The following is a 27,507-nucleotide window of genomic DNA, read 5'->3' on the forward strand; positions in this document are numbered from 1 at the left end:
CAGACTAGGAATTCTAGTAGAGTAGGGTTATTTTAGTGTGTCTACTTTTGTGAGCATGCAGTTATAACAGCTTTAGTTTCCTGCACATAAAACCAGTTGGCAAGTTGTTAATAATGATTCTGACTAGGCATTTATTTGTCACTTCATGTGGAAAACTGTTAGCTGTTGGGAAATTTTGCAACTTTGAAATTTTGTGCTTTCTATCTTTTGTCAGATAGGGTCCTCACTGGAAGTTAATAGGTAATAAGTATTTCTCTAATTCTGTAAGTTAGGAGAAGGAGTAACTTAAATTAACTTTATAGCTTCCCCATACTTTCAGTGGGCTGTTGTGAAAGCAGAGCCTTGAAATGTTACCTAACTGGATTTGTGACCTCCCAACAAGTGGTCTTTTTGTCTGCGTCTTGCACAACCGAAATCAAAGCAAACCATTCAGGGTCTAGGATTCCGCTGTAAGGGAATGAGACTTGACAGGGTCTCCAGAGGCTTTTGAGAGCAAACATGGGTAGTTTAATAGAAAATAGCCTGCCTGTACATTGCACAAACTGTTCGTTGTGGTCATATAAAATAGCCATGGGTTAACTGATATTTTAATAAGCAGCTAGTGATCATTTGAATAGTATTATTTAAGGTAATCTAAAGTTAAAGGAAAAGATGAGACGTCAATGACTGTGTAGATATATCAATATAGTATGTACCTATATAGATTTTGATATATTTAATTCCAGGTGAATTAGAAACCAGTTAAATTCTTTCTACTGCCAAAGAAAAAAACATGAAACAACCAAGAAAAGCTCTGTGTTGTATACTTGGTTGCAGCAAATCTCTATAAAGTGTATGTCTGTACATGCATATAGGTGAATGTCAGCATTAATAAAATGCCTTTTGTTTTTTCTTGGGCAAGGTACATAATTGCTGGAATTCGATGTACATGATGAAGTATAAAAATGCAACGTTATCCTAAAATTCTAGCTTTAGGTGACTAAATGTAGCACTTTATGTTGTAGAAAAATACTAGGCTCTAACTATTTATCTGAATCAACTCATCCTTGTATGTGTTTTTCATGAGTTGCTAGACTAAGTGTGTTTAACAAGACGTATAGCTAGATAACTAACACGCTAAATAGGGTCCTAGCTCATTCCTTGATTCTTAATTACTCAGGCAGTTAATTGGAGAATACAGGAGCTCACTGAGATTCCTAATTCTATTATGCTTCTGTATCTGGTACATCTGTAACCGATGTCTGAAAGGTGTATTGCTACCTAGTTGAAAGGACTCTACAGGGAAGGTGGAGTGGAGGCTGCGCTTCCTGCACAGAGCAGAAGGTGGAAGAATGCTTTGGGCTAGTATGAATGCTTTGTGCTCAGCAATACTAGCAATAGGAGCTGTTTTACTACCAAAATCAATAGTCACCCTTACTTGTATTGGTGTGAATCTCGCTGCAGGTTCCTGTTCACCCTGGGGACTACAACATTAAGCTGTTTTATGAGTAGGAAAATCTCTATAGCGTAATTTCCTGTGAATCAAGCTAATGCTGTAGTTTCCCCAGGGGCTGCGATGAACTCCCCTGGGTCAGGTGCTGCAGGAACCTCACAGGAGGCGTGCTCTGGCGGAATGGATGCTGTGGTGCTCAGAAGCACAAACTTGACCATTTTTTCTGTTGTTATAAAAGAGATACTGTGAATGACCTTTCTTCTCTGTTTGGTTTCTCAGATATCTATAAAAGAATGAGCAAATCTAGTATTCTGTCTGTCTGTGAAATCACTTTAAATCTTCTCTACCAACTGATTGTTTTCATTAAGCTTGTTGTAAGAGAGCTCTAACGCTGTCTGAAGTCTAATACAGGACTCAGTGGTTATTAGAGGGGAAATAGGGACAGGCACTTAAGTCAAAAAAAGAAAAGAAGGAACAAAGTCTTGTGAACCCTACTTGCAGACTGCCTTGCAATTGCTTGTGGACGCTAAAGGAACTTAACCCCTAGAGATTTTATTCTTTATTCCTCCATGTCCTAAGCTGAAGACTAAGAGAGACACTAGAGAGAGGGAGTCTGTGAGGGCAGCCCCAGACAGTGAAGACATGTCTCCAGGTCAGATTCAAGAAGGGAGTTTCTGTTGCTCAAGTGGGGAATGAACTGGGAAGTTCAGATGAGGTGGCACCAGAACTGAAACACCCTACCTGTGCTGATAGGCTTGCCCCAGGACTAACGTGGTTCATCATAAGTGGTGAGGGGATACCAGTGAAGATGTCCTCAGCATAGAGTGGAATGGCAGTGGGATGTGAAGTTGGAGACTGAAGGCTTTTAGTAGGTGAGGTTGGGGGGGGAAACAAAACAAAACAAACAAAAACACCCAAGGATCATGAAAGAAAGTTAGAGACTGAGAACAGCAATGGAGGCGTCAGAGAATAGGTTGCTAGTAGGTTCCTTGTGCTCATGTGAGGAAGTTTAAGAATTGAGACTGGTTGAAAGAAGACCAAGACGCACAATATGGCGCGGAGATGTTCAGATTGGAAGTCTGAGGTGACTGAAGTAAAGCCAATGCAGAAGGACAGTGGCCGTTAGGGAGGACTGTGGTAGAGGCTTTAGAAAAAAAAATGGAGGCTGAAGGATCAGACTAGATTTTAGGGGACTTGAGGCTTGTATGAGAAACAAGATAAGAATTGTGACAGGCACTGGGTAAGGTTGCAGAGGATCATGCAGAAGATTGACATGCAGATGCATTTATTTCTTTTTGGAATGGATTGTTATTTCAGTAGTATTTTGAAGATCAAACTTGACCATTTGGTCTAATTAAATCTTACTCAATCTTTGGTGATTTTGGTCTGTGATGGCTTCCACATATCTGTCTATCCATTGTCTAACAGTTCTGGCCTCTTTACCTAGGCAATCCCAAACTAATACTATCCCTTAAGTACAGATCTGTCTCCTTTTTAGCTTAAGTATCAGCTGGTCCTAGATCTCCTCATCTCATGTCTTCTACTAATTCAGCCCCAAGACTTTCCTTAAGGGTTTTCAACCTTAACCCTGTTGGCCCTAAGATTCTCCCCAATGTTTCCAAGAGCTGTACCTGTACTGCTGCTCCCCCATCCATGAAGAAAAGGAGACTGCTGCCAAGACCACAGGGGAGTAAGTTTAGCCTGATTCCCATAACAACCCTGTTAATCCTCAAAAAAAAAAAAAAATCAAACAATTGTGTTTAGGATGGAGTGGGGCTAATAAAAGTAATCTGGGAGCATTTCTACTGAATAAATGTGCTTTTCTTTTGTTGTGACTTTGGCAATCTAGGATATCCTGGCAAGTTGATTTTTGGGTAATAGCAAAGGTAGGAACTTCTTTTTAAATGCTTTCTTCTTTTTAAAGCATTTTGTGCCTAAGGGTGGAGCTCAACTTTTGCATATGGTGCCAGACAGGGATTCAACACCTGTGTTACTTCTCTTTATCTTCCCACTCATGGGAGGTTGTAATTAGTAAGACTGAGTTTGCCACATTGTGCTCTGCAGTGAAGCTGCTGCTAAGAATCAAATCTGTTCTATTCTGTTAAATAGTAGGAAATCCAGGTACGCTGTGGGAGTCTATATGGAAGAAATGATGAAAGGCTTGAGGGAGTTTTGCTTTCTTCTTTTTCTTTCTGCATACTGAATGAAGTACTCAGTTTCATGTTGTTGAATACTCTAGGCTTGCTGCTTGTAACCTCTACACCCTAATGTCAAAACTTAGTTAAATTCTAATCTCTGTGGAAAAGAGTATACAGACCTCTGTGGAGGCCTAAAATAAGTTGGTCTCTCCTGTATTAAAGAGCACGCAGATGTCAGGAGTCAGCTGAGATGGCTGGTTAGCCAGCTGAAGAACTGAAATATAGGGAAAAGTGCTGTTTGAGATGTAGCCAGGAGGAAAACTTTCTTCTACAACAGAAACAGATTAAGAACTTCAAAACAAATTCTAACGGAGAGAGAATGTTTTCTGTTATGTTTTGCATTGTTTTGTTTGCAGACAATGAAGAATGAAAGGCTGCTATTGAGTGAGATCCCAGCTGCCACTCTTCTCTTCACTGAGTGTTTGGGAGACAGGTTATATTGTGGTTCTTCTGAATGTAATATACCAGTTCCAGGTCTCACAGACGTTTTATGTGAATAGTTTGGTTATCGTACATACTGATGCTCATCTTGGACACACAGAAGAAGGTGGTGACTGGAGATATAGTATAATTATTCTCCCTTTACAGGTTTAGATGAGGAATCAAGGTATGTTTCTCTCTAACATTTAGAAATTTGGAAGCAGGAGGTATGGCATTTCCTTCTGCAAACTGTGTCCATCTGCAAGGTTCTCAAATTGTTGCAGAGGTATTCCTAAAGTAAATCATGGTAATATACTTCCTATATTGCTCAATGTGCTATTGCCACTTTTCACATCAGTGATCCGCATCAATCAACTTCCTTTTTTTGAAGAAAACCAGTGCTTTTTAGTTACAGTTTTGTTTGGGGTGGGTTGGTTGGTTGGTTTAGTTTTTGCTCTGTTTTTTTGTTTTTGTTATTTTTGTTTGTTTGTTTGTTTTGCTGTGTTGTTAGAAAAAAAAAAAAGTCTTGCTATGGACTAGTGAGATCCAAGGTGATTGCCTTCTTGGAATGAATGGTGCTTTAACGTATTAAATTGCTTTTATACAGCAGTTACCATCTAATACTTCCAATTGTTTTTCAAAAGTAAGGAGAAACAGAATCCACATGACCTTTAGCAGGAAAGCATTGTTTTGTTGTTCACTTCTTTTTTTCCTAGTGGGTGAATATTACATCATTCTTTGATTTTAGAGGATGATAGTATTACAGCTGAAATAACTGATAGCAGCTGTCTTAACTTTTTAACTCTTTACTTTAAGGTCTGTTGGAAACCCAGGCTTTGAATGAGGCAGATGAAGACATGGTCACTGATGTTGATTTCACCAATATGATCTCTGAAGAAGAAAAAGAAGAGTTAAAAATTGAGCTGGCCAAGGTAATGAATTTGAATTTCTGTGAGTATTAATGTTTCTACTTCCTTTAACTGAAATATATTCATTGTAGGGTGAAGTACACATCATAAAAATTGCTCTTCCTTTAAGTAGAACTATTCTGGGCTACAATGATGTGAAACAATTCTCCTTAGATGTTTTTGGAATGTTAGCTATCTTTTACCTGATGATTATAAAGTTAAATATGCCATTTTAGTCAACAAAAGCCATTTGTCTTTATTTATATACCTTCGTCTACAAAGACTGAAAGGTGTTCCTCTTATCAGATCCATGAAATTGTTGTTATGGTGGTGTGACACCTGATAGAAAAGATTCTTTGTATGGTGCTCAAAGGAAAAGCTGATAATGGTGGTTACAGACAAGACTGATGATGATTGGCATAGTAATTTCACTATGATTCTGTTTTCTTCATCACCGCTGCATCTGGAGGCGGTTGCAATTTTGATTTGCATTTATTGTTTGCCTAATTAAAGAACTTCAGGACAACATGAAAAAGTTTAAAAATAGTACTTAATAAAAAAAATAACGGGAGAAAAAAGGTGTGAACTCTGTGGTCCTTTGATTACAAAGGTTAAGGTGATTGTCTAGATTCAGCTTATGATGAGAGAGTGCTCTGTGAAGTGTTTGCTGCTATTGCACGTGGAATGGACTCATCCAGAAGACAGCTCTTTTACTGAGAATAGTTCCTGTGTTTTGTACGACAGAAATATTTAAATTACTGTTAAGTCATAATATTAAATACTCTAAGAAGTCATATTCCTAATGACTCTCAAGTCATTTACCTTTGGTACTGATTTAGGATTTTCTAGTGAAACAAAAAAACAAAAGATTTTTTTTCACTTTAGTGTTACATTGAGCCTTGTTTCTGAGTTGCTAGTTACTTTTTACTACTTTGCTGATCCTGTTACTTCAGTAAATTACAAGAGGAAGCTGAAATTTTATGTACTCAGTTCATCACATAGCAATGAGGTAGGAGTTGGCATGTTCATTATTGGCCTTTTGTCAGGATGAGAGGCACTGGGCACAAACTGGAACACAGGAGGTTCTGTCTGAACATCAGGAAGAATTTCTTTAACTGGTGGGTGACTGAGCACTGGCATAGGTTGCCTATACAGGCTGTGGAGCTTCCCTCCTTGGAGATCTTCAAAAGCCACCAGGACATGGTCGTGGGTAACCTGCTCTGGGTGGCCCTGCTTGAGCTGAGGGGGCAAGGGGGGCTGCACCAGTTGACCTCCAGAGGTCCCTTGCAACCTTAACCCTTATTTTATTTTCTTCCCTTTTCTGAAAGGGACAGATGAGGTATATTAGAGAAGCAAGGAAAAAAAAACACTTCCTGCAGACATCTGAGAAAGATATGCTTCTCTCAAGGGAACTTGTCTCTAGCGTTTCTAGTTATAACTTGTGCATGCAGATTCCTGTGGGAGCTGAGAGTTCTCAATGGCTCATGATAGAAATGCTTTAATTCCTGTACCAACATACAAGTGAGAGATTGCCTTTCAAATATTGTTATTCTGGCTGACCTAGAATATTTTTTTTTTTTGAATTTGCTCACAACAGTTTACTGGCATACAATTTATGCTTAAAAACAAAATAAAACCAATAATTATGCTAAGAAAGGTTTGGAAACTTCAACTTAGTGAACAAAGTCTATATTTAAGTGAGGCTTATGATTCTTAGAAAAGACTTACAAATACTGGTAAGACTCTTTCCGAAAGAAACCTCTGTGGCAACTGGATAATGTTTCCTTTTGAAAAGATGCTTGTCTTTACTTTCAAGCCCTGAGCTACCACTACCAGTGGTAGTTTTGTTTTCTTCCATATCCTTATATGTTGTATAAGACTGTCTTTTTGAGCCTGTGGGATCACCCTTTCCTCTTATTGCTCTGAAAGGTCCAAATCTTCCTTAATGCTGCAATCACTTAATATTTGATACAATAGAGAGCTGTTGTGCTTGTATTTAAACAGCAAAATAAGCATCTGTGTTGTCTATCTGCTGTATATATTCTCTGTATTTTACCCCTAGTTCCCTTTCCTCCCTGACATGAGGAGGGGAACTAAAACTACTGTTTTTCTGACAGGTTTCTTGTGTCCTCTTTTCTTCTGCTAGTAGTCTTTTTGTACTGGAAGCTTTTCAGAGCATTGACTAACTCAGTTCTTGTATTTGTAGTGTGGCTAATACAGCAGGGTTCTGACTTTAATCGGGCTTTGGCATTTCTACAATACAAGTAAAATGAATACCTGTTGTAGGAACTTATAACAGGCATGTGAATTAACGAAGGTCAGCCTGGCACTTCAGAATAATAGCAGAAAATTGTAGCCCAAAAATTTTATGTAAGGCCAAATGCTTGATTGCAGAACAGATTTTTCTTTTCCTCCCTTGGTGTCAGGAGTGTGGTACAGTGACCCCTGACCCATGAGAAGGGCTGAGATTTTGAGTTATTCCACTGACTGCTGTCTGTTGTCTTTCCATTTATCATTCATCTCCAGCTACTTGTTTCTGCCCCTCGTGCTGCACAGGTATTTGTGCACCTCTCGTCAATGGATATAGGAACTGATGTGACTGAAAACAGCAGCTCTTATTTCTAGTCTGATGGTCTTTACATAGTTCAGTTTCCTCTGATGAGGAGGGTTGTGCAAATGCCCAGAACAGGACACTACACATTGGATGGTAGTGTGGTAGGAAAAAAGGATGCTTAGTCTAACTTAGAAATACATGATTAATTATGCTGTCTTGTGTTTTCTGCTGGGGCCCCTTAATATTTAATCACTTACTGCCTTGATTGTTAAAACTAGCATAATAAATATTCAGCTTACTGTTCAACTTACCATTCAAGCCTTTCATTTGTATTCTTACAAACAGTAGCTGAATCTTTCCACACCCACATTTTACATAGTACTATGTATGTTTCAGAATACAGATAATGCTAATTTACATAATTCCTTTATTAATAGCAGTTTATCCAAAATGTTCAATTTTACTGCCTAAGTACTTTTTTGGAGCTGTTTTGTGAATGTCTACTTAAAAAAATGGGAAAGGATCTATGTTGGAAAATTAGTTTGCTGTTTTTTCAGGCATTCCACCATCTTAAAAGGATGTTGAACTCCTTAAAATGTACAGAATTATAGAATCATTTAGGTTGGAAAAGACCTTCATGATCATCAAGTTCAACCATCAACCTGACCTACCAAGTCCCATCAGCAAATAATTTGCCCTAAAATAATCAAGAAAGGCAAAACAAGGGAAAATGCTTTCTTGTGTTTCTGTGCTGGAATTCACTGTCTTCCTTCCATATTATTAGTCAGTTCCAGATTTCAGAGAGATGTCTGTTTTTGTGGATCTGTTCCTGAGATCACACCTTTGTGTGATTTACATGTTAGTCATGTCAGCTACTCATGGGAACTGTAATTTCTTAGGTGGTCAACTCTTTGTTTCTATGCATGATCAATACAATAATACAGGAAAGGAAAAACAGTAATTAACTGTGTTTCTTAAGACCACAAAAAAGAGAGAAGGGAACATTGTCTCCATAGGATGCATCTGCATCCTTCTGATTGCTGCGCTTAGAAAGAAGGAAAGCATAAGGACTAGAAGCTTGTGTTTCTGTTGACTTCAGCCCTGTTTTCATAATACAACCTGCATTTATAGTAATGGACTTTTCAAAAGTGCCTAAACAGGTGATTCCTGACTTCCATGGGAGTTAGGTATGTAACCTGCTTAAATGCTTTCAAGATCCCACTATACCTCCCTAATCCTTTCTACCTACTTCTGTTTTCAGTCACTAATATCTGAGCACTTCAGGGAGGCCTTGTGTCCACCATTAGTTTAAAATGATGGAACTTGAGGAGGGTTTTGTCAGTTTTAAACCAGTCTCTAATCTCTACAGGAAAATAATTTTTTATCTTTAATACAGTCAAAAATGTTCATGGTTGCTCCACTGAGCACAGGGTTAATGCTTGCTTAGGGCTTTACAGCTTTGTGTGTCTATTCAAGTGAACAGATGGAAGGATATTTTAATAGAAACCTTTGAATGTTTATATATCCAGGTACCTAATGATCAGCCTAGTGCTACCCCAAATGGAAAGCATTAATGTTAAATTCTTTAATAGTGTTACTCAGGCAAACTTGTGAGAAACAAATAAAGGGAGTTGCAAACTGCCATCTTAGGTGTGCTGAAATTTGTGATTTCTTCTTTCTATAAGAATTTTAACCAGCTATCCTCTCAGAATAGAAACTCATGCTGCCTTCTTGACAGCATTTCATTTGCAGATTAGGGATATAATGGAGCATAAAGGATATGGGGAAGAAATAAAGCAATTTTTGGTTGTCTGGTATTCTATCAGTGAAGTGTTGGCCTTACAGGACTTGGTGTATGCTGCTATCTGCTTTGCTGAGGTCATGATTTTGCTTTGTGTTCATAGTCTTGCTGCTTAATTTTCCCGAGCTCCTTGAATAATTTAGATGGTAGGTAGTGACAAAGGAGAAACTGATAGCTGGTGTTTTAAAGGGTGGGATTTTTCAAAGAACAATGAGTTTGCAGCCAGTTTTACAGGGAAGCAGAATGCATGAGTGTGTAAGATAAAAATAATGCTGGTATTGACATCCTAAATATAGCCCTGGAGGTCACAACTGATTCTACTGCTGCTTGCCTCATTCATTCCCTGCAGCCTATGGAGTTAAATCACAGGAAAACTGTTATTCCAGGGAACTTAACATAAGGTAATCAGACACGTTACCATATGTTATCCTATTAACACATGGAGGAAGGAGCACAGTTGGTAAGGGAACTTAAAAACCTGAAGTGAAAGGCAGCTGCTCTCATGTCACTTACCCTTGTTAACTTCAGTACCTCTGAGTGCTGCTTGTACAATTGGCTTAGGATAATTCAAACCTGTGCTCACAGGAGTGCTGTCCAAGGGATAAGCATCCTGAGTCAATGGCAGACTCTTTCACTGGTCCCTCTTCTTAGCCAAGTGTTCTGGTCATTGCCGTGCTAAAGCTCAGTTTCGGTTTAAATATGATTGAAATAACATCCATTGCAGGGAGAATTGTTTGGGCTGAATGTCATCGTTACAACTTGAATTTACGTGGTTTGGTTAATGATTAGGAGCTCTGAAAACATTAATTTACTGTGTTCTTTGAATGATTCTATACTTCAGGTAGTGCCTGTTTCTTCATGTTAACAGTCCGCCTGCTGTATGTTTTCAATTTAATTTTCAAGTATGTAAGGCCTAAGCTATAGGGATAAAACGCATTATGCCCTATGCCCATGATACTCTTAACTCATATGGTGTAATATGATCTTTTTTTTAACCTGCTCCTAAGAATTTATATCAATTTTTAGATAAGTGTGAGAGACTAAAATAAAATGCACGTTTGAAGTTAAAAGCCTGTGCATTCAAAGACAGAAGGTTACCTGAATTATCCAGTCTTCTTTTGTCCTGCTGATTCCCATTCTATTTGTGAATGAAAGGCTGATGTTTGAGACTCGTGATGCCCTAAGACAGATCTTGATCAAGTTGCTGAATAGTGAATACCCAACTGGAGAGTTCTCTCTGTCTTAACAGGTGCATGTGTACAGTAGTGCACATGGGTGGCACAGTTAGAGTAAGTCACTTAGAATAGTAGTGTCAAACATGTTCTGGACACTTGTGATCTACACAAGCACTTGAATATATCTGCCTCTCTAGGCATCTACAAAAAAAGCAAGTTTGTGTGAAATTCATTTAATCTTCTAGCATAGTCTGTGTTTATCTTGCTGTGAGAACAGGCTAACATGTCTCTCCTTTCTCCTCCCTCTTTGTTTCTCTCAGCTAGAGGATGAAATTTCAACTTTGCGGCAAGTATTAGCAGCCAAAGAAAAGCACCTGGTTGAAATTAAACAAAAGCTTGGCATAAGCCTGATGAATGAACTGAAGCAGAACTTTAGCAAAAGCTGGCATGACATGCAGACAACTTCTGCGTGAGTACAGACTGCACAAATTCATTGTGATGTGTTGTGTAGCATGTTGGGGGTATTGCCTTGATGAGCCCTGGTATGAAATGTATCCATAGGAATACCTGCCAGAGGGAGTAGATGACAGGGACAAATATGTCAGGCTTCTCAGACCAAGGAGACCCGAAAAAAAAACCTTCCACAGCAGCAACATGCTTTGCTACTGTGTCACATCTCACCCTTGCAAAATCACAGCAAACTGAAACTCTTATGGAACTGAGAAGGTCATCTGCATGTCCCATGACACGTTCCTACAGAGTCCTTACTAAGGAGAGAAAGAATCCTTCTTGATCTCAGTGTGTTATATTTTTCGAACTTCCAAGACAGACAACATAAAAGAAAGACTACTAAAATATTAGCAACTATTAAAAAAAAAATAGTACCATCATCTGAATTCTGAAGAATAACTGACAGAATCAGTTGATGTATGACCGTTGAATTCCTGATTTTGGCTGTCCAAAAGAAACAACAAAATAGATTTTGGGGTAACTGTGCTATCTTTGAGGTTTTCTTAAGTCCTACGTATATCAAGTATTTTGTTTTTTGCCAGCATTGTGTTCTTTGGCAAGCTGCATATCCCAGCCTCGGTTTACCACTGTGCAGTGTGGGTAACTAGTCCACAAGAGTTCAATGAAACTCGTCTTGTATGTGTAAGCAACTTTAGGTTCCCAGGGTGAAAGGTTGTGTAGAAATGCGAATTGTTACTCCACTGCTGCTGTTGAAATGCTTTTAACTTGGTCTTGTTCTAGAAGAAAAAAAATCAATTATATTGTGGCAGTCTGTGGTCTAACCCAGTTACTGCCTTCCAGGAAGGTGCATTTGAAAAAAAGTCTGAAATCTTGGGTGAGGAAGCTGGGGAGGGATGTTATTTGAGTTGCATCTTGCTGCCAAGAACTCTTAGCACAAACCTTTTGTCTAGGTTAAAGAAGTAGTTAAAAATTCACATATGGAAATAGTGATAAGACCTGTCCTGAATCTTCCAAAAAAATGTTTGAGCCTGGAATAGGTAGTGTTTTTTCTAAGTTTTAAACACGTTCTGTTCTGTGTCAATTATGTAAAAGCTGATTGAGAAATAGAGCATCACTGAGAGATATGGCAAGAGGTATGGCAAATAAAACTGTGAATTCCGAAGCTGCAAGAAGGCCGTGATAATTACTGAGGGGTTGGTCTCAGCTAGTACTGATCTTTATACTTATAAATATGAAAACACCATATTCTATATTCCTCTAAAACTTTTTTTTGTCCAAATTAATAACAACATTGGTAGAAAGAAGAACTTAACTTTCATGAAATGCTGTCTGAAAAGTTACTTTTTTTTTTTTTTTTAATTTTTCGCAATTGACAACTGGATTTGAGACTCTTAGGGAGAAGCAAGAGTGAGTTGCTCCACACCAGAGGTGAGCTGGGAGTCAACAGCAAGGCAGGTAGGGCAGTGGCAGCACCCACAATGGAGAAGTCCCACAGGACCCAAAGAAAGAGAGCAGAGCAGGTCCAGTAATATTAAACACGATTTAGCAGATAGTTTTTCATTTTGAAATTCTGCTATAAATTTAAATTTTTTACCAAATTCCAAGACAACTTTTCATTTTCCCTTCACAGTGTTGACGTTTTCCAGAAGGATAAAGGGACTTTAATAGACTTAAAGAGTAGCAGATACCATACTAATAAAGATGAGCTTCAGAAGCAATGAGCCAGTAGGTGCTCAGTGTCCACCTCAAGGCCACCAGTGTTTAGAACTGAGCAGGAGGAGTTCATCTGTGCCCTTGAAAATCGTGTTATCCATAGTTCAACTGCTCTATAATTCTGGCTGACACTTACTGTACAAATCATGATAGTTCAGCATTCTTAAGAATGGATGTGTTAAGTAATAAAGGTGATTCATCATTGTTACACCAAAATAGCAATGGGGTAGTGTTACTCACCAATATTCTCTGATTTAGTAAGGTTGAAAAGCTTGCTTTAAAAAATAAAAGTTCAAAATATTTACATTCCTTTATTTTAGGCTTCTAAATCCACAATTAGTCATTTTAAATTCCAAAGAGATGTGTTTTTAAGGAGGCTAGTTTTGCTTTTGCTGAATCTTACTGGGTTTTGTAGTAGCTATGCCTTTCTAGAAATTAAAACCACTTTTCTTTAATGGAGAGCTTTTCAAACCCACAAAGAACAATTAGGTGCCTTTTTTTTTTCCTTTTTTCCCCTTAGTATTAATACTCTTTTAAAGCCCTCTATTTAGGGATGTATTCTTAGGGCTAAAGTGGACTTAGAGACTCGGTACCTAATTCAAAGGATGGATGCCACCTGGAATGACTGAATGTAAACTTGAGATTCTGATTATTTTTAAGTTTTTACAATTTAAAAGGTTGGCCAGGTAGTTTAAAAGTTAGCCTAAGTATGGTTGGTATGTACATATCAGGAATTATCATTAAAGAATTCTGTTATGATTGAAAAGGTTAAAAAAAAAAAAAAAAAAAACAGTTGTTTTCATGCAAAGGAAAGACAGAGCTTGAGGTCAAGTAGACTAACGTCCTTCATTCAAGATTATGGCAGGCTCAACATACAGTTCTGCACAAAGTCTGTTTCCCTGTCATTAATGCATGCTTTGGTGTATGCAAAAGCAATTCTAACCACCTCTAGTAAGACATTGTATTTGCAAAAGTAATGTGCAGCTTCTCCTGTATTAAACCATTTTTTTAATCAGCTTTGTTTTTCTCTAAAGAAAATCTGTAACGTTGTTTGCATTTTTCAGTCTTCTATGAAATACACATGGAAGTCATTCACTTATGATGTTGACCAGCATCATAATACATTTTTTATGCTCCTTGTTCTTCTGCTATTCTTCAATGCGCTGATATTTAGTATAACGTGTGTTAGGGAAGGTAGCAGGCTCAGCTGGTATGATTTCCCACACACACGTTTTTTAAAGATCAGGGTTTCAGTGAATAGAGGTGGGTGGATATTATGTTAGCTTCAAGCAATTCAGGTTTTCATTTATGTTTTAAACATAGATAATTCATTTATTTAGATGCTAGAAGCAGGATAATGTTGGCAGATTTCCAGGTTATTTATTTTAGCTTAAGGAGTCATTAAAAATATCTTTACAGTGATATTTAGAGACCACAACTGAGCTTTTCTAATTAACATTCTGCTACAAAGGAAAGGTTTTATCTAACCTAAATGCAGTGTGTTTACTTAGCTAAATCTTTTTGATTGGTGGTGCTTCTATAAAATTTTCACAGTGCTTTCTACCCTTTGGTACTTGAGATTTTCACTGTGTACCACATACAGGTAAGATGACTGCTTCGAAGCTCAACTATTCTGTGATTCTGTACAAAATTAGGTTAAATCTTTACAAAGGCAAAGTCTGGAGATTATTTAGTCAAACTCCCCCGTTCAGAGCAGAGTGAACTAGAACAGGGTGCTCAGGACTATATCCAGTCAAGTTCTGAATATATTCAAGGCTGGAGGCTCTACAGCCTCTCAGGGCAATCTATTCCAGTGTTCAATCACCCTTACTGTGAGGAACCTTTTTCTTATTTTTAAATTGGCCTTTCCCTACAGAAGCAGAATAAGGATCTCTTCTTCAGCTACTCACTGAAAGCTATATGTGCAAGCTTAGTTCTGCTGATAGGGAACCTGAGGACAACTGTATGGGTTTCCACAAATAGTGGGAACTTGTGTTTTGTAATTCAAATTTCTGCCAGGTGATAAGAAAATAGAAAGTAATAGTTATACTGCATGTGTTTTGGACTTTAAATCTACAGTACTTGGCGTCTCCATTAATATAACATTAAATATATAGCAATGTGTGCCAGAGGATCAGAATCTTCTCAGGAAGTTGGCTATAATTTGTGGGCAGCCACAGGCCTACTGTGACTTTTAAGAACTTGGTATACCATGTTCCCACACACATGCTTGTTATGAGTGGTAGTAATGGAAATGTGGGTGTTCCTGTTCATTGCAATATGTAATCACCTTTTGACATTTTCTTCTCTAAATTTGCAAGTAAATGCACCAGTTGTGTAAGTGAAGAAATAGGCGTGTTGGCTTTAGCAAGCGCGTTACCTGTGTGTGGGTGTGAACTATATGGAAATAAAGGGAGCCTCTAACTTCCAGTGGTTTTTGGTGTCTTTTGGGTCAGGCCATTCAATGTTTGTGCCTTTTTCAAAGACGTTCTTTTTTTGGCCATTTTTCTACATGTACCTATGGCCTTGAACTTGGAAGGGAGCCATAATGGAAAGTAAGGTTGGAGAAGGGACTTCAGGAAGTTAACATAATCTATTCTCATTGTCCCATTCCTGAAAACTATATGGCCATTTGTTTACACCAGAAGCTTCAGCTAATGGAAATTCCATAGTGACTTCAGGTGATCTGTTCCAGATCATTGAATGTAAAGGTAGTTTCTCAGAGAAAAATCCACTCTGATTATGGTTTTGACCCAGAAAACGTATACACGTATATTGCAGATATCTGTAAATTTCTTATCTTACGATAAGAAGAGGAGGCACGAGTGTAAAATGGAATCTCTGAAATGACCAGGATTTAAAATATCCAGGGGAAGGTCAAGGGAAAAAGGGGTAGAAAAAAATAAAGGAAGGGAAGGGAATGGAAAGGGAGAAATGAAAAGGAAAAAACAGAAACAAAAGGAGAAGAAAGGAAAAGGGAGGCAGAGATACGTTTAATCTGCATAGTTTTTTTTTTTCTTTTTTGATGTAGTTTACAGTACAGAGCCCACAGACTGGCACAATTTAAGGTGTGATAAACTGTGAAATTTTGTCCTGGAATGTCCTAAGATCATCTGTGCATAAGCCAACATATTGTGGCTTTTCTACCCAGGTATTAACTGTATCAGAACTGCTTGTTTTTTCTCTCATTCTATGCTACACCACACAAGTAATGCCTTTCACAGTTGTATCTCCAGTGTTTTCCATGGTTTTGAAGACTATAGTGCAGGACAGCACAGAATATTTGTCACTGTTGCCTGGAATCTTCCCTGACCCATGATTCTTCCCCAGCCTGCTGAACAGCCAAATCTTGTGTGCTGCACACAGATTTCTGGCTAGAGGCAGATTCCTGCGGCCTGCAGAGGGTCGGTTCCCTCAGCTTTGCCCTTCTCTGTATGTGAGAGGAACTACCTGGGGCATAGTTCCTTTGTCTGGTTTAGGCATATGCACCCATCCAAGTGCCAGCACAGTTTCGATTCTCAGCATATCTGGGAAAAGGAAGAATGTCTAAAAAATACATCTGTTGTTGTTTTTGAAGTTGGAATGAATTTCATGTGAGCAATTAGAGAAAGTAGACACTTCAGAGTGCATTTGGGAATATGAATGCTCTTAGAGAATGTTTTAAGTATATGTTATCTGTTATTCATATGTGTATTTATTTCATTTGAGCATTAGAATTAATTAATACTGAGTTTCTCTTTCACAGAAAAATAACAGCAAAAGAGTTTTCTGGTTGAGTTTCTCAGAGACTTAGATGCTTTACGTTGATTCCAGAAAACAACATTCTTAAGCTGACTAATAGTTTGAAAAGAAAAAAGAAGCAAGCTCCATAGGATGTGGCTTGTGCCACCAGGCTCTGCTCTACAATATGGTTTTGTTGTTAATTGTTTGCATTTTGTTGCATCTTATGTAATCTTCATCACAGAAGTGGATTTCACAGATGGATTAATTTTGCAAGCAAGCATTGATGGAGAAGAACAACGCTGAATGAAGAAGTGCTAATTAGCTGTATGTGTTGTCATATTTTACAGAAGCTGATTTTAAAATCTTTATTATTCACTGTAGTAGGTCAAATATGCAGCTTGCCATGCAAAATATGAATATTATCTTTGTAGCCTACTTCTGTCATTAGGCCGTATATTGTGCTTATGAAGGAAGGTTAGATTTAACTCTGTCATGTAAAGGGCAGCTCTGTACTGAGCTGAGATGAGATCAAATAGCATGCAGTACGATTATCCTGTCTTATCCTGCAGATGATGTTGGTCATTTAAACATTGAGTTCCCTGACCTCTCTATATGTTTGCTGTTTGGCTGTTTTATATGAAACACTATTTCATAAAAGCTCATGCAAGAAGGAAATAGTAATCTTCCTTAATTTGCTTTAAGTGGCTGTAAAAATGAGCCAGTGAGACTTGGTTGCCGTAAGATAATACAACCTAAATGCCATATATGAAGCTGTCAGGTAAAAAATCAGTCAAAATATGCTGCAAGTCTGTTTTGTCAACAGTGTATGTAACAGTACTGGAGATGTGATGTATGTTAAAAGCTTCTTTTAAGTGTGTTGAGAAGAGCATGTTGTCAGAATATAACTGTGCCACGTCAATGTATTTTATGATAACTTCTAATAATATCAGTTTTGTAGACATTTTCTTTTTTTTAAAGGAATTCCTTATTTTAAAAAAAAGACTTTATAATCAAAGTCAATGGATAAAATTTTTAGTTGAAAGTCATCTGAAAAAGGTAATATTTGAAATGATGAGTTTGATTTACAATTTTACAGTTGTGCCAGCAATTCACGTATACCATATCCGTTTAAACCTTTTTTGTCTACAAAATACACTGTAAGTATTAGTAAGTGCTAAATGAAAAGCATAAACCTGGATCCTTATTAGTCACTATAACAAATTCTCCTGTGCTATGGAATATGTTTAGATGCCACAAAAACAGAGCAGACATTCCTACTCTAACTGACTAAATCAAGAGTCTCTTGTATCAAGTTAGCCTGTTTCTGCTTTTACTAATGCTACTGGGCATCTGGCATAATGCTTTTAAACTCACGACCATGATGGTGACATTGTATGACTGTAAGAAAGAAAGGAATGGAGCCTGATGATGTATTTGTGTAAAATGCACCACACTGTGGGCTTGGTAGAAGGTGGTGTTTCTGGAACCTCTGTGCCCTAAATTCACGGAATTCCAGTTCCTGCTGGAGCCTTTTTGACTTGTGGTTCAGGGTCATGAACTTTATTTTAGCCAGTGGTTGACTATTGAGATGCTTTTACCTGTCCTGATGATCTCAGTGATCAGTACTTGCCTAATGCTGGCCACTAACGGATGCCAAAAGGATGAGAATGTGAAGGTATTGTACATCACTTGGCACACCAGAGCAGTTGGTAGGAGTCCTTGAGAAAAGTCATACCTATAGCACTGTATTCCCTAGAATGAATGTCAGTAGTTCTTAACTGGAATAGCAAACTTCATTTCTACACTTAGAGATTTCTGAAAATTATGCAAGCTGTTCAGTGTCTTAAAACAAAACTACAAACTGCTGTGTGTTACATGCAAATATGAAAATTGCTGGCTCATATTATTAACGTTACATACAATCGAGAAGGTTCCCAGAGGTCAGAAAGGATATGTTGGAGGTCACTGATACCGGTGTGGTGACAATGGGAAGGTACTGAATGAATGCTGTAAATACAATCTAGAAATAAAAATATCTAAACCTAATACTGTGCTATGTGTCAATACAGAGTATAGCTAAATGCAGTAAGGCATTGTACTCTGGAAAGGTCATTAATTTATGAAGAAAGCATGTTGATATGCATAATGGTGGAGAGGCAGGGATGGGGTGTTGATTCTTAAGCTAGTTATCAGCAAGGTCTACTAAGATGCAAGTTATCATTTCTTGTCTCTGCTGGCAGGCATTAGAAGTTGCACAGCATTTTTACCTATGTTGGTTTTGTTCCTTAAAACTGTTCTTCAGCACTGCTGGTGGGGGAACGCATGTCAAAGGTCATTTTTGCAAGTTGATGCTGAAAAAAGACCAGTTGCATAACAGTCTTAGCTGGATTTACACTATTGTGTAACATCAAAAGTATTAGAAACATAAACGCAGTCTCCAGGTCTTTCTTGCTGGTAAAAATACTGGGGAGGACATTGCACTTAGGGGATTTACAGAGGAAATGCAAATCAGAGTCATTTCAGCCAATTCCCAGAAGGTGTATTCTGACCAAAGTAAAGTTAGAAATACGTAAGGGGCTCTGCTGTTTCTCAGTTGAAGGGATGTCTGTCTGCTGTGTGGGGACATTTGGGACTATTCTCTTAATGGTTTTACATGGTGTGAAGAACCTGCAGCACAAAGGCAGGACATGGAGATACCATCTCATAAAGCTAAGTATGCCCTTGCATAAAATGAAGTGTATTGAACAACAACAACAAAAAACTCAGAATGAAGGCTGCAAAATACTTTACTATGTACAATCAGCCTGTACTTAAACAGTGTTTGTTCCTAGATATATTTTTATATGATTATCAACTTCATTGAACATATATATAGAATTTTGCATATACTTTTGTATGGCTAATGGGACACTTTGATCTTGAAAATATTCTAATCCTTATTATGGCCCAGGTTCTCAGACCATCCCTGTGATGCTTTCTGATTTCTGACTCAGAGCCCCCCCATAAAAGGGTGGGGAGGTGACAGAGGAAGGGAAGTGTTGGGGGTAGATCTACTTATGCAAATGCAACTTAGGATAAGAGTTCAACTTAATAAAAATTTGTCTGATAGTTAAAAACAGGCTTAAGATTTGAACTGAATATCAACACAGTAATTTGCAAAAAGATCCATGGTCCCTCTTGCCTGTCTTCTCATAGTAGAGCTAGCTGAGCCAATGGTCATCCCAAAGTCTGTGACAAGGCTGGGTATGTTTGGTTAGAGGTGTTGTGACCAGACTGGATGGAGCATAGGTGAAACGAGCTTTGCCCTGCTACCAAGGACCTTTTAGACCTGGAAGTCAAATCTTGGCCTTTGTTTTTGTCATCAACAGAACTGTGCTGAATAGATTTGGAAACCTCTTTAGGAAGATGTTTAAAGGCACGTATGCAATAACGTGGGCATTTTAACAAATGCCCATATATATGTATAAACTAGCAGGTAATGGAAAGGTGTTTTGTTTTTTTTAATTATTCTCATAGGCAACACTTATGTTCGTAGTTCGAGTGAGGCATCATCAGCATCTATTTTAGGGTCTCATTCCACTCTCTGAGATGAGAGTATGTCCACTGACATCAAGAAAATTACAGAGATTTAACTAGCCAAGCTAGAGAATGAGGCCTTAGTGAAATAAGAACATTGCAACCTTGCTGTGTCCTGTGAAAAACAGCAAGGCTGAGGAGAAAGGAGACCCAGTAAAAAACATTTCTTTGGTTTTGTTCGTGCTCTGCACCTGAAAAAGAGAAAATGGGCATAACCAGCGCTACTTCCTTTCTAATTACACTTTGTGCTCCCTCTGTTACTTTTGCAATGCCTTTGTTGCCATTCAGCATTAGTGGTTGAGATTAGTTCAAGTCATCCAACAAACTCCTGGTTTCTGGAGATCTGGTACCCTCAGCTGCTTCCTTTAAGCTTCCGTTCCAGTCAGTGGAGACAGAGACGAGCACCTTCACAGATCGACACATTTCACTTGGCAGTTTTAGAACTTGTTAGGCAGTCTTTAAGGTATTTTGGGGGTTAGGAATATAAAATCAAAGTATTTGTGCGGGGGAAAAAATTTTTTTGATAGAATTCTGTCTGAAAGAGTAAAGCATTACCTGGTATCTGCCTTCTAGCCCATGGTTTGTACGGCAGAGGCCTCATTGGCGGACTTCCAGCTGTAGGTACTACCAGGGCTAAAAGGGCCTGACATAAAATGTGATGTGCCTTATTGCAAATGTTAATCTTTTCTTATTTCTCCTCCTATCCCTACCAAGTTATATTGCATTCATATATATAAAAGTTAGAAGAAAATACTCTGTTTCTGTTGCAAGAATTAGGCAGTGGGATTTTTGTATTAATCTCTGGTGTATTTTGGTACACATTTGCAATCTTACAGAACTTGTTCAAAGGAGAAGTAGGACCAAAGGAGTTGTACTTCTGAATTTTTCATGATCATTTCTGCAGTCCTTGTCTGCCAAGGCGCACCACAGGATACAAGATTGATTGTAATAAGCTCTCCTTCTCTTACTAGGCCAGTACTTCTAATTATGAACTTGTCTGTGTCACTGCTCCCAGTGCCAGATGATTTCCTTGGAAGGAAATCTCTGACATGTTCAGAGTTAGTTTATTGAGCAAAAAAAAGCATGTGTACAGAAAAGCTTGATTACTATGAGAACGCAACTTAACTATACTGAAGGATCTGTGTGGATTGGAGCATATAGTCCAAATCAGTAAATTAAGATGATTTTGTGTTTGAATGTATATGCTATGCATGAAATGAGTACCTTCAAAAGCAAATCAGTGATCGGTGCTATTTAGAATATGCATTCACTGTCTAGATTTTTTCATCTTTCTTTCTTTCCTAAAACCTTCTTCCTTTACGTTTAAAAAATAAAAAATATAAAGGTAGAATTGTAGCATATGGAAACAGATTTGATCTATGTTGTCTAATTTGAAATACCAATAAATAATTTTGAAATGCATCTTTTAAATGTATCTAATGTGTATGTATGCATGGAAGAGCACGTATGTTAGCTGATTCTGTGCTTTAGACCGCAGGTTGTGCCAGAAAGTCAGTGTCTGCAGAGAGAATGCTTATTTGATGTAAATTTACAAAAATTGTATCAAACAAGTATTCAACAAATCACTCCATTCAGCTTCTAACAGCTTGTGCTTACTGTCTTTGAAGATGTTATCTTCAAGGGGGACAGACAGGATGAAGGATTGCTCTGAAGAGTGCTTTGCTTGCATTAGGATTAAACTGCATTTACAAAGCTGTGCAGAAGCGGGCAATTTGTAATTTGGTTTGTGCTACAGTTACTGTTTTTCTTGAGTTTTGATGGGTGGGAGGTTAAGATGCAGAAATAAGGAAAAATAATAGCAGGGGATTATAGCCTTTCTTTTTAAAAACTTATTATTTCTGTTCTTTGTTTTTGTAGTTACAAGAAAACACACGAGACCCTGAGCCACGCAGGACATAAAGCAACAGCAGCTATCAGCAATGTAGGAACTGCTATCAGCAAGAAGTTCGGAGATATGAGGTACAAGGATCTGCTTCTTCTCTGTTCTTACTTTGACAGACTTATGTTTTTTCTCCTCAGCTTTTCTTTTCCACCTACATTAGTGTTCTAAAGTTTCAAGTAGTTTGTAACTAGTTTATAACATTAATTGTTCTGAACCAAAAAGAAGGGATAACGATGAATGAAGATATAATTTTAATTTTGCAAGCTCAAGGAAATATACAAATAAAATACTAAATACTGCAGTTAGATCTTTATTAACGCTGTTTTATTCATACATAGATTCTGGAGACAAAGATCATCTGAAGAAAACAAGCTTGCCTTGGAGCTGTTCCTGGAAAGATAAATAATATTAAATAAATAAATAAATAAACATTTCAGACTATTTTATATCAGCTCTTTCAAGTGTACAAAAGATAAAACAAAAGTAGTACCACATCCTGAAGGCGGGCTTTGTTACTTAGGAAAATCTTACTCCCTTGTCTTTTCTTTTTTTTCTTTTTTCTTCTATCTGTTTCTCACTATCCGCATACTTTCCATATATTTGTTTCTAGGTGTTTTTAACTTTCAATGTTTTACTTATCTGAAAGGCATTTGATTATTGCCTTTGAGCTTCACTCTGATAGTCCAGGCCTCCTAAAATAGGAGGCAAATTTTTATTCTGTTTGTATAGAAAAAAAAAGAAAGAAAAAAAAAGTGAAAATAACAGGAATTGAGGGGAATAATTCCCATTTAAGTACAACTTAAATGCTGAGGTTTATATGTTGGTGTATCTTTAAAAGTGTTCAGTCTAAAGTTCCTCAAAATGAAAGCATAAATGAAGAAATTGTACTCTGCAAATCAGCACATAAATTTTCAGCTTAATATCAGCATTATAGAATTTCATCTCAGGTGTTTCAGGGAATTTATTTTTTGTGATGAAATAAATGGACTTGAATAACTACAGTATACTGTCTGAGCTGCAGAATTAGGGTCTCATTTATTAACAATAATGGTATATATTCACTTTTTGGTAATTCTCACTGTGTGAATCCATTCTATAGTATTTCAAATACTTTCTTGTTTTTTAATGCAAATGGATTTTTTACCACTCTCGTTTTTACTTTGAATCTTCAGAAATCTTTAGAGTCGCATCTGCCCCTTACATACAGCTAAACACACCCTCTACAGAATTATTGCTGCTTTTCTAGGTGCAGGTGAAAAAAGGAAAAACTTCATCATGGTATGATCTGCTTTACAATGTCTTTTTCCACATTACAGTTTAAAGTAGAAATCTATTGAGTGACTTACAACCAGCTTAGGAACATAAGCTAAGAACTTTTTGACTTAATAAAGCTAGACAGATATTGATAGTATATGCCTAGGAAAGGTTATAAGAGTAAAAAAGCGTGCAATTACATTTTCCTGGTACGTTTGTTTGGCATCCAGCAATCTAAGCTGAAAATTTTCTGAAACAGAGGTGGAAGATTTCATTTAAAAGTCTTTGACAGGTTGTTCTTCATAAATTTACTATTTATTTATTTAACTTGCATGAGCTTTTGACATTCATAACACCTCATGTCCCTCCAGATTAACAGATAGTTATGTGATAAAGAGGTGTGAGGTGTGTTTATTCGTTCATTCATTCCCTATTTTGAATCTACTTGGTCTTTACTTTGCCTTCTGGCTCTTCTATTATGAGAAATATTGAAATATTGTAGTCCTACTGCTGTCCTTCATGTCATTCACGATTTCCTGAGGTTTTATCATGTTGTTCAGTTCCCTCTTTCCAGGCTGAGGTTCCAATTGCATGAGCTGTTTTCACAATACTGTTTTCTGCCTCTGTTTATTCTTACTGCCTTCCCTTTTTTCACAGTTGTATTGTGTATTTTTGAGAAATTCATGATTAGAAGTTTATGCAGCATGTGTCACACATCTATTCTGTTTTGTCTTCTGCTCTTTCTAACACTTCCTCATATAACAAAGACAAGGCCAGTGCTCAGTGAACAGGTCCTGCTGCTGCTTCAATGCTTTGGATCCTACAGCAGTGCTCAAAGAGTTGGTGTGCAAATACCTAGAACGCTGGTTCTTGATGCTAGAGGGAAGGATTTAAATTAATTTAAATTTAATATAATAAATTTAAATTAACAATTTAGTACTTCTCAGGTCCTATTGCTTGTGCTTTGCATAGTATGTGAGATTTCTCCAAAGGCAGAAATGTTTTCACCATAATAAATGACATTTTTCCTTTAATATTTCCCTTAATTAATGGCTGCTTTCTTTCACCTAGTTATCAGTGCCAGACCCTACCCCCATGGTGATCACACTTCCGACTAGCACGTGGAAAGCAGATGGATGGTATTTAACTCATTAGCCCTTTAGCCAAGGGCTCAAAGTAGAAGCTAAGTCCATAAATGTTTTGATTAATTGAGAAGCTTGTTTCTAGTAGCTTAATTTGATCAAAATGATTACCTTAAAACATTTTTCAGGAAAATTTGAACTTACTAGCAGTGCCATTTTTTGTGGAAGCATGCTGTTTTTAGTTAGGTTTTCAGTTATGAGAGCTTTCTTGACACATGGCAATGAAGAAGCAAGCAGTATAGCCAGTGTCCCCATGTTACATAAAGCATGGCATGAACTGGGCATTCTACATCTGCTGGACAGCCTAAGTCTGGAGTAACGCGTTGTATGTTCACCCCAGTAATGAAACTGGTGTAAGATCTTGGTGCAGGTTCAGTTCTGTGAGGGGTCACACTGTAAATGTTATCACATAAATGGCCGTGTTTAAATTCTACTCCTCTCCCACTCCAGCGCTAGCCATGGTTGGAGGAATAAGCTGTAAGGAGGCATGCGTCCTTTGTTTCATTGTTTGCTTTTTTGCTAATCCATACAATTTTATTTCAGTGATCATGCATATGGATTATCATGAACCCTTCCCTTAATGCTGGTTTAAACACACATCAGATTCTGGCTTAATTCTATTGTTTAGGCATTAAGGCTGATGCTCACCAATGGCATCCAGATGCTAATCCCTGTTCTGCTTTTGTTCAGAATGGACACTTGAAACTGCTTTCTAAAATCCAGATGATCATCGTAATTCCTCATATATTGAGAAGTCTGATGTGTTTGGCCTTTACCCCTGCCTGGGGTGGTGACAGTTTTGAAAGAGCTTACAGTCATCCTGATGCCATCAGTTTGGTTTTTTTTTGCCTTCCACTCTCAGTTCTTATCATCTCTGTGAACGTTTTCTGACATGGTTAAGGAAGGCAAAAGAGAACAGGGGAGTCCCAGGTCACTCATAGAGCAGCAATGCGGGCCTAGATCTCTAAGAAGCAGAGGTTACACATTTCAACATATTACATTTCAACATGTCTCTTGCTGTGTTCAGCAGATGTGATATGTGGCTGAGGGTCTTTACCCCCAGCTCCTTTACATAATGGTGAACTTTGGATCTTGTCCTGCAATACTAGTGGACTACTCTGCAGCTGTTTGTATGGGTCTAAGAGTTTCAGATCCGCTTATGGCTTATCTAGAAACAAGTCGTCATACCAAGTGGGAGAATTTCTGATTTTTTTTTGTTTTCTTTTAAAGAAGAAAAAATAAATAAGGAAATTACAAAAGTAAGGAAACTACATACATTGCTACTATATGTACACTACCACTTACATTACTATCCAAGTAAATGCATTTAAAGATTAAGCTAACAAAGGCATGCATGCAGATTAGGATGTCAGCAGTTATACTGTTTATACATCCTTCATTCAGTTGTCTCATACGTTCTCTTTAATTACATGATCACACAGACCTCTTTCAAATTCGTTGCCTGGGATAAGCAAACTCTGAAAATGAATGAAGGTAATATAATTCCTCAGTCCTGCCAGCAGCTGAAAGGGACGTGTGGAAAGAGACAGAGGGCAGTCAGGAAGAACTTGGTGGTGTGAATGAGGCAGATGAACATGCCTCTCAGAGAAGACTGGAGCCAACATAGAAAGCACAGGAGGTCCCAGAGGGGTGGAGGAAAGCAAAGTTCATCCCTCTGGAAAGGGACAAGGGAAGTTCTGGAAATGCAAACCAGATACTGGAGGAAAGAGTTAACCTGTTGCCTTCTAAGCATCTAGAAGATAGCACAATGACAAAGGCAAAAAAAGGTTTGTCAAGAAGATTATTTTGAACTGGCACCACCTGTAGTAGAGGATGGAGTGGAGGCACAGGATAGTGTTACTGTTTTAGCAGGAAGAGGGCATAGGGAGCTGAAAATTACATTCAGGGAATAGGTCTCATCATAATATAGGATTATGCAGGTATCTGTCCTGAGTCTGTTGCTCTTCAGCACTTTCGCTACTGGTTTAGGTGATGGCATCATGTATGCACTTAACCCCAAGATGACTGCAGTGGGAGGGAATCCAGGCAACTTTAGACAGCAGGAGTAGAACTCAAAATTAAATGCTGAAATAAAAACTGATGAAGGAAAGTAAGGTACTGTATTGACAGAGGGCAAAAAATCAAACAGAGATGGTGAGTACAGACCAGCCAGCTGGGCACTGGCCCTGCAGAAAAGGGCCTAGTATGTGCTAGGCTAGTGGCTCGCAAATGTGACACAATTCAATGTTGTCATGCTACTTTTGCTACTACAAACTTAATTCCAGCTTCCACAGGAGTGTTGCCTATAAGATTTGGGGGAGGATTGCTCTGCTCTGCTCAGTTCAGATAACGTCTCAGCTGGAGTATCCAGGGCAGTGCAGGGTGCGCACGTGAACTGTAAGAAATGTGGAGAAATAACGCAGCAATATTCAGAGCTTCAGAAAATACAGCCAGTGACAGTGTGTGAACGAGTTGGCATAGAAAAATGGGACTGAATAAAGAAAGAAGAGGGAGAATGTAGTAATGTAGTAAGTTTTATGTGCAAGTTCAAGAAAGCATTCAGCTATGAAACTGAGCAGTGGCACAGGTTACTTCTGAAGGCTGTAAAATCTCTCTCATTAGATGTTTTTAGAAGCAGGTTAGGCCAATATCTGTTGAAGATGGCTCAGGAATCATTAACCAGTTTTAGTGCTGTGGAAGCGGATGCTTGCTGTGCCTTCTCTTTGTGCATTTCCATCACCTAGGGGTGCTCTGGACACTTAAAAACTGTTGCTGAAGTCACTGAGAGCTAAATTCCCTGAAATATGTAGCTGTCGTACACCAAGCTATCATCCTTAAACCTCAGTGTCTCTTAATATCCCCTCTAAAGGAGATGATGATATCTTGTTTCAAAATGTAATTTCCTAAACATTTCTTTCGGTGACAGGTGAAACAGCTGTTTTCTCTCATTTCTACTGTCACTTGCCCCTTCAGTCGAGCTGATTTTTAGAGCTCTGCAGTAACACAGATTCCCTTATCACATGACTGTGCAAATATCTGTGTTAGCATGGAGCAGGGGGTGGCTGGTACTGGGAGGCAGCAGGTAGTAGAAGAAGGTTATGACTGGCAACAGTATAGCTGAAGCTGCTCTAGGCAGAAACGTGTTGTGGAGATAAATCCATATATGTATGAGAAGTGCATGTGTGCATGGTGATGAGCCCTGTAAATAACTGTGAAGAAATCCTTGCTTTTCTTCAG

The 27,507-nt window shown here is 38.1% G+C and overlaps 1 protein-coding gene across 5 annotated transcripts in view; it reads left to right on the plus strand.

Annotated features, from left to right (window-relative positions):
- Positions 1-27,507, plus strand: part of TPD52L1 (TPD52 like 1) — a 55,655-nt gene that overhangs the window by 16,478 nt on the left and 11,670 nt on the right. For 4 of the 5 annotated variants that reach the window (XM_040552051.1, XM_040552052.1, XM_040552053.1 and 1 more), the window contains exons 2-4: positions 4,867-4,982; positions 10,809-10,957; positions 21,850-21,951. In XM_040552051.1, the coding sequence (XP_040407985.1) occupies positions 4,867-4,982; positions 10,809-10,957; positions 21,850-21,951 (367 nt within the window). Of the gene's footprint in view, positions 1-4,866; positions 4,983-10,808; positions 10,958-21,849; positions 21,952-22,212; positions 24,013-27,507 lie in introns of those variants that run through there. The other variant, XM_040552055.1, reaches the window with a different exon arrangement.

The sequence above is a fragment of the Cygnus olor genome, chromosome 3, assembly GCF_009769625.2.
Source record: "Cygnus olor isolate bCygOlo1 chromosome 3, bCygOlo1.pri.v2, whole genome shotgun sequence".
In the NCBI taxonomy this organism is placed as follows: Eukaryota; Metazoa; Chordata; class Aves; order Anseriformes; family Anatidae; genus Cygnus; species Cygnus olor.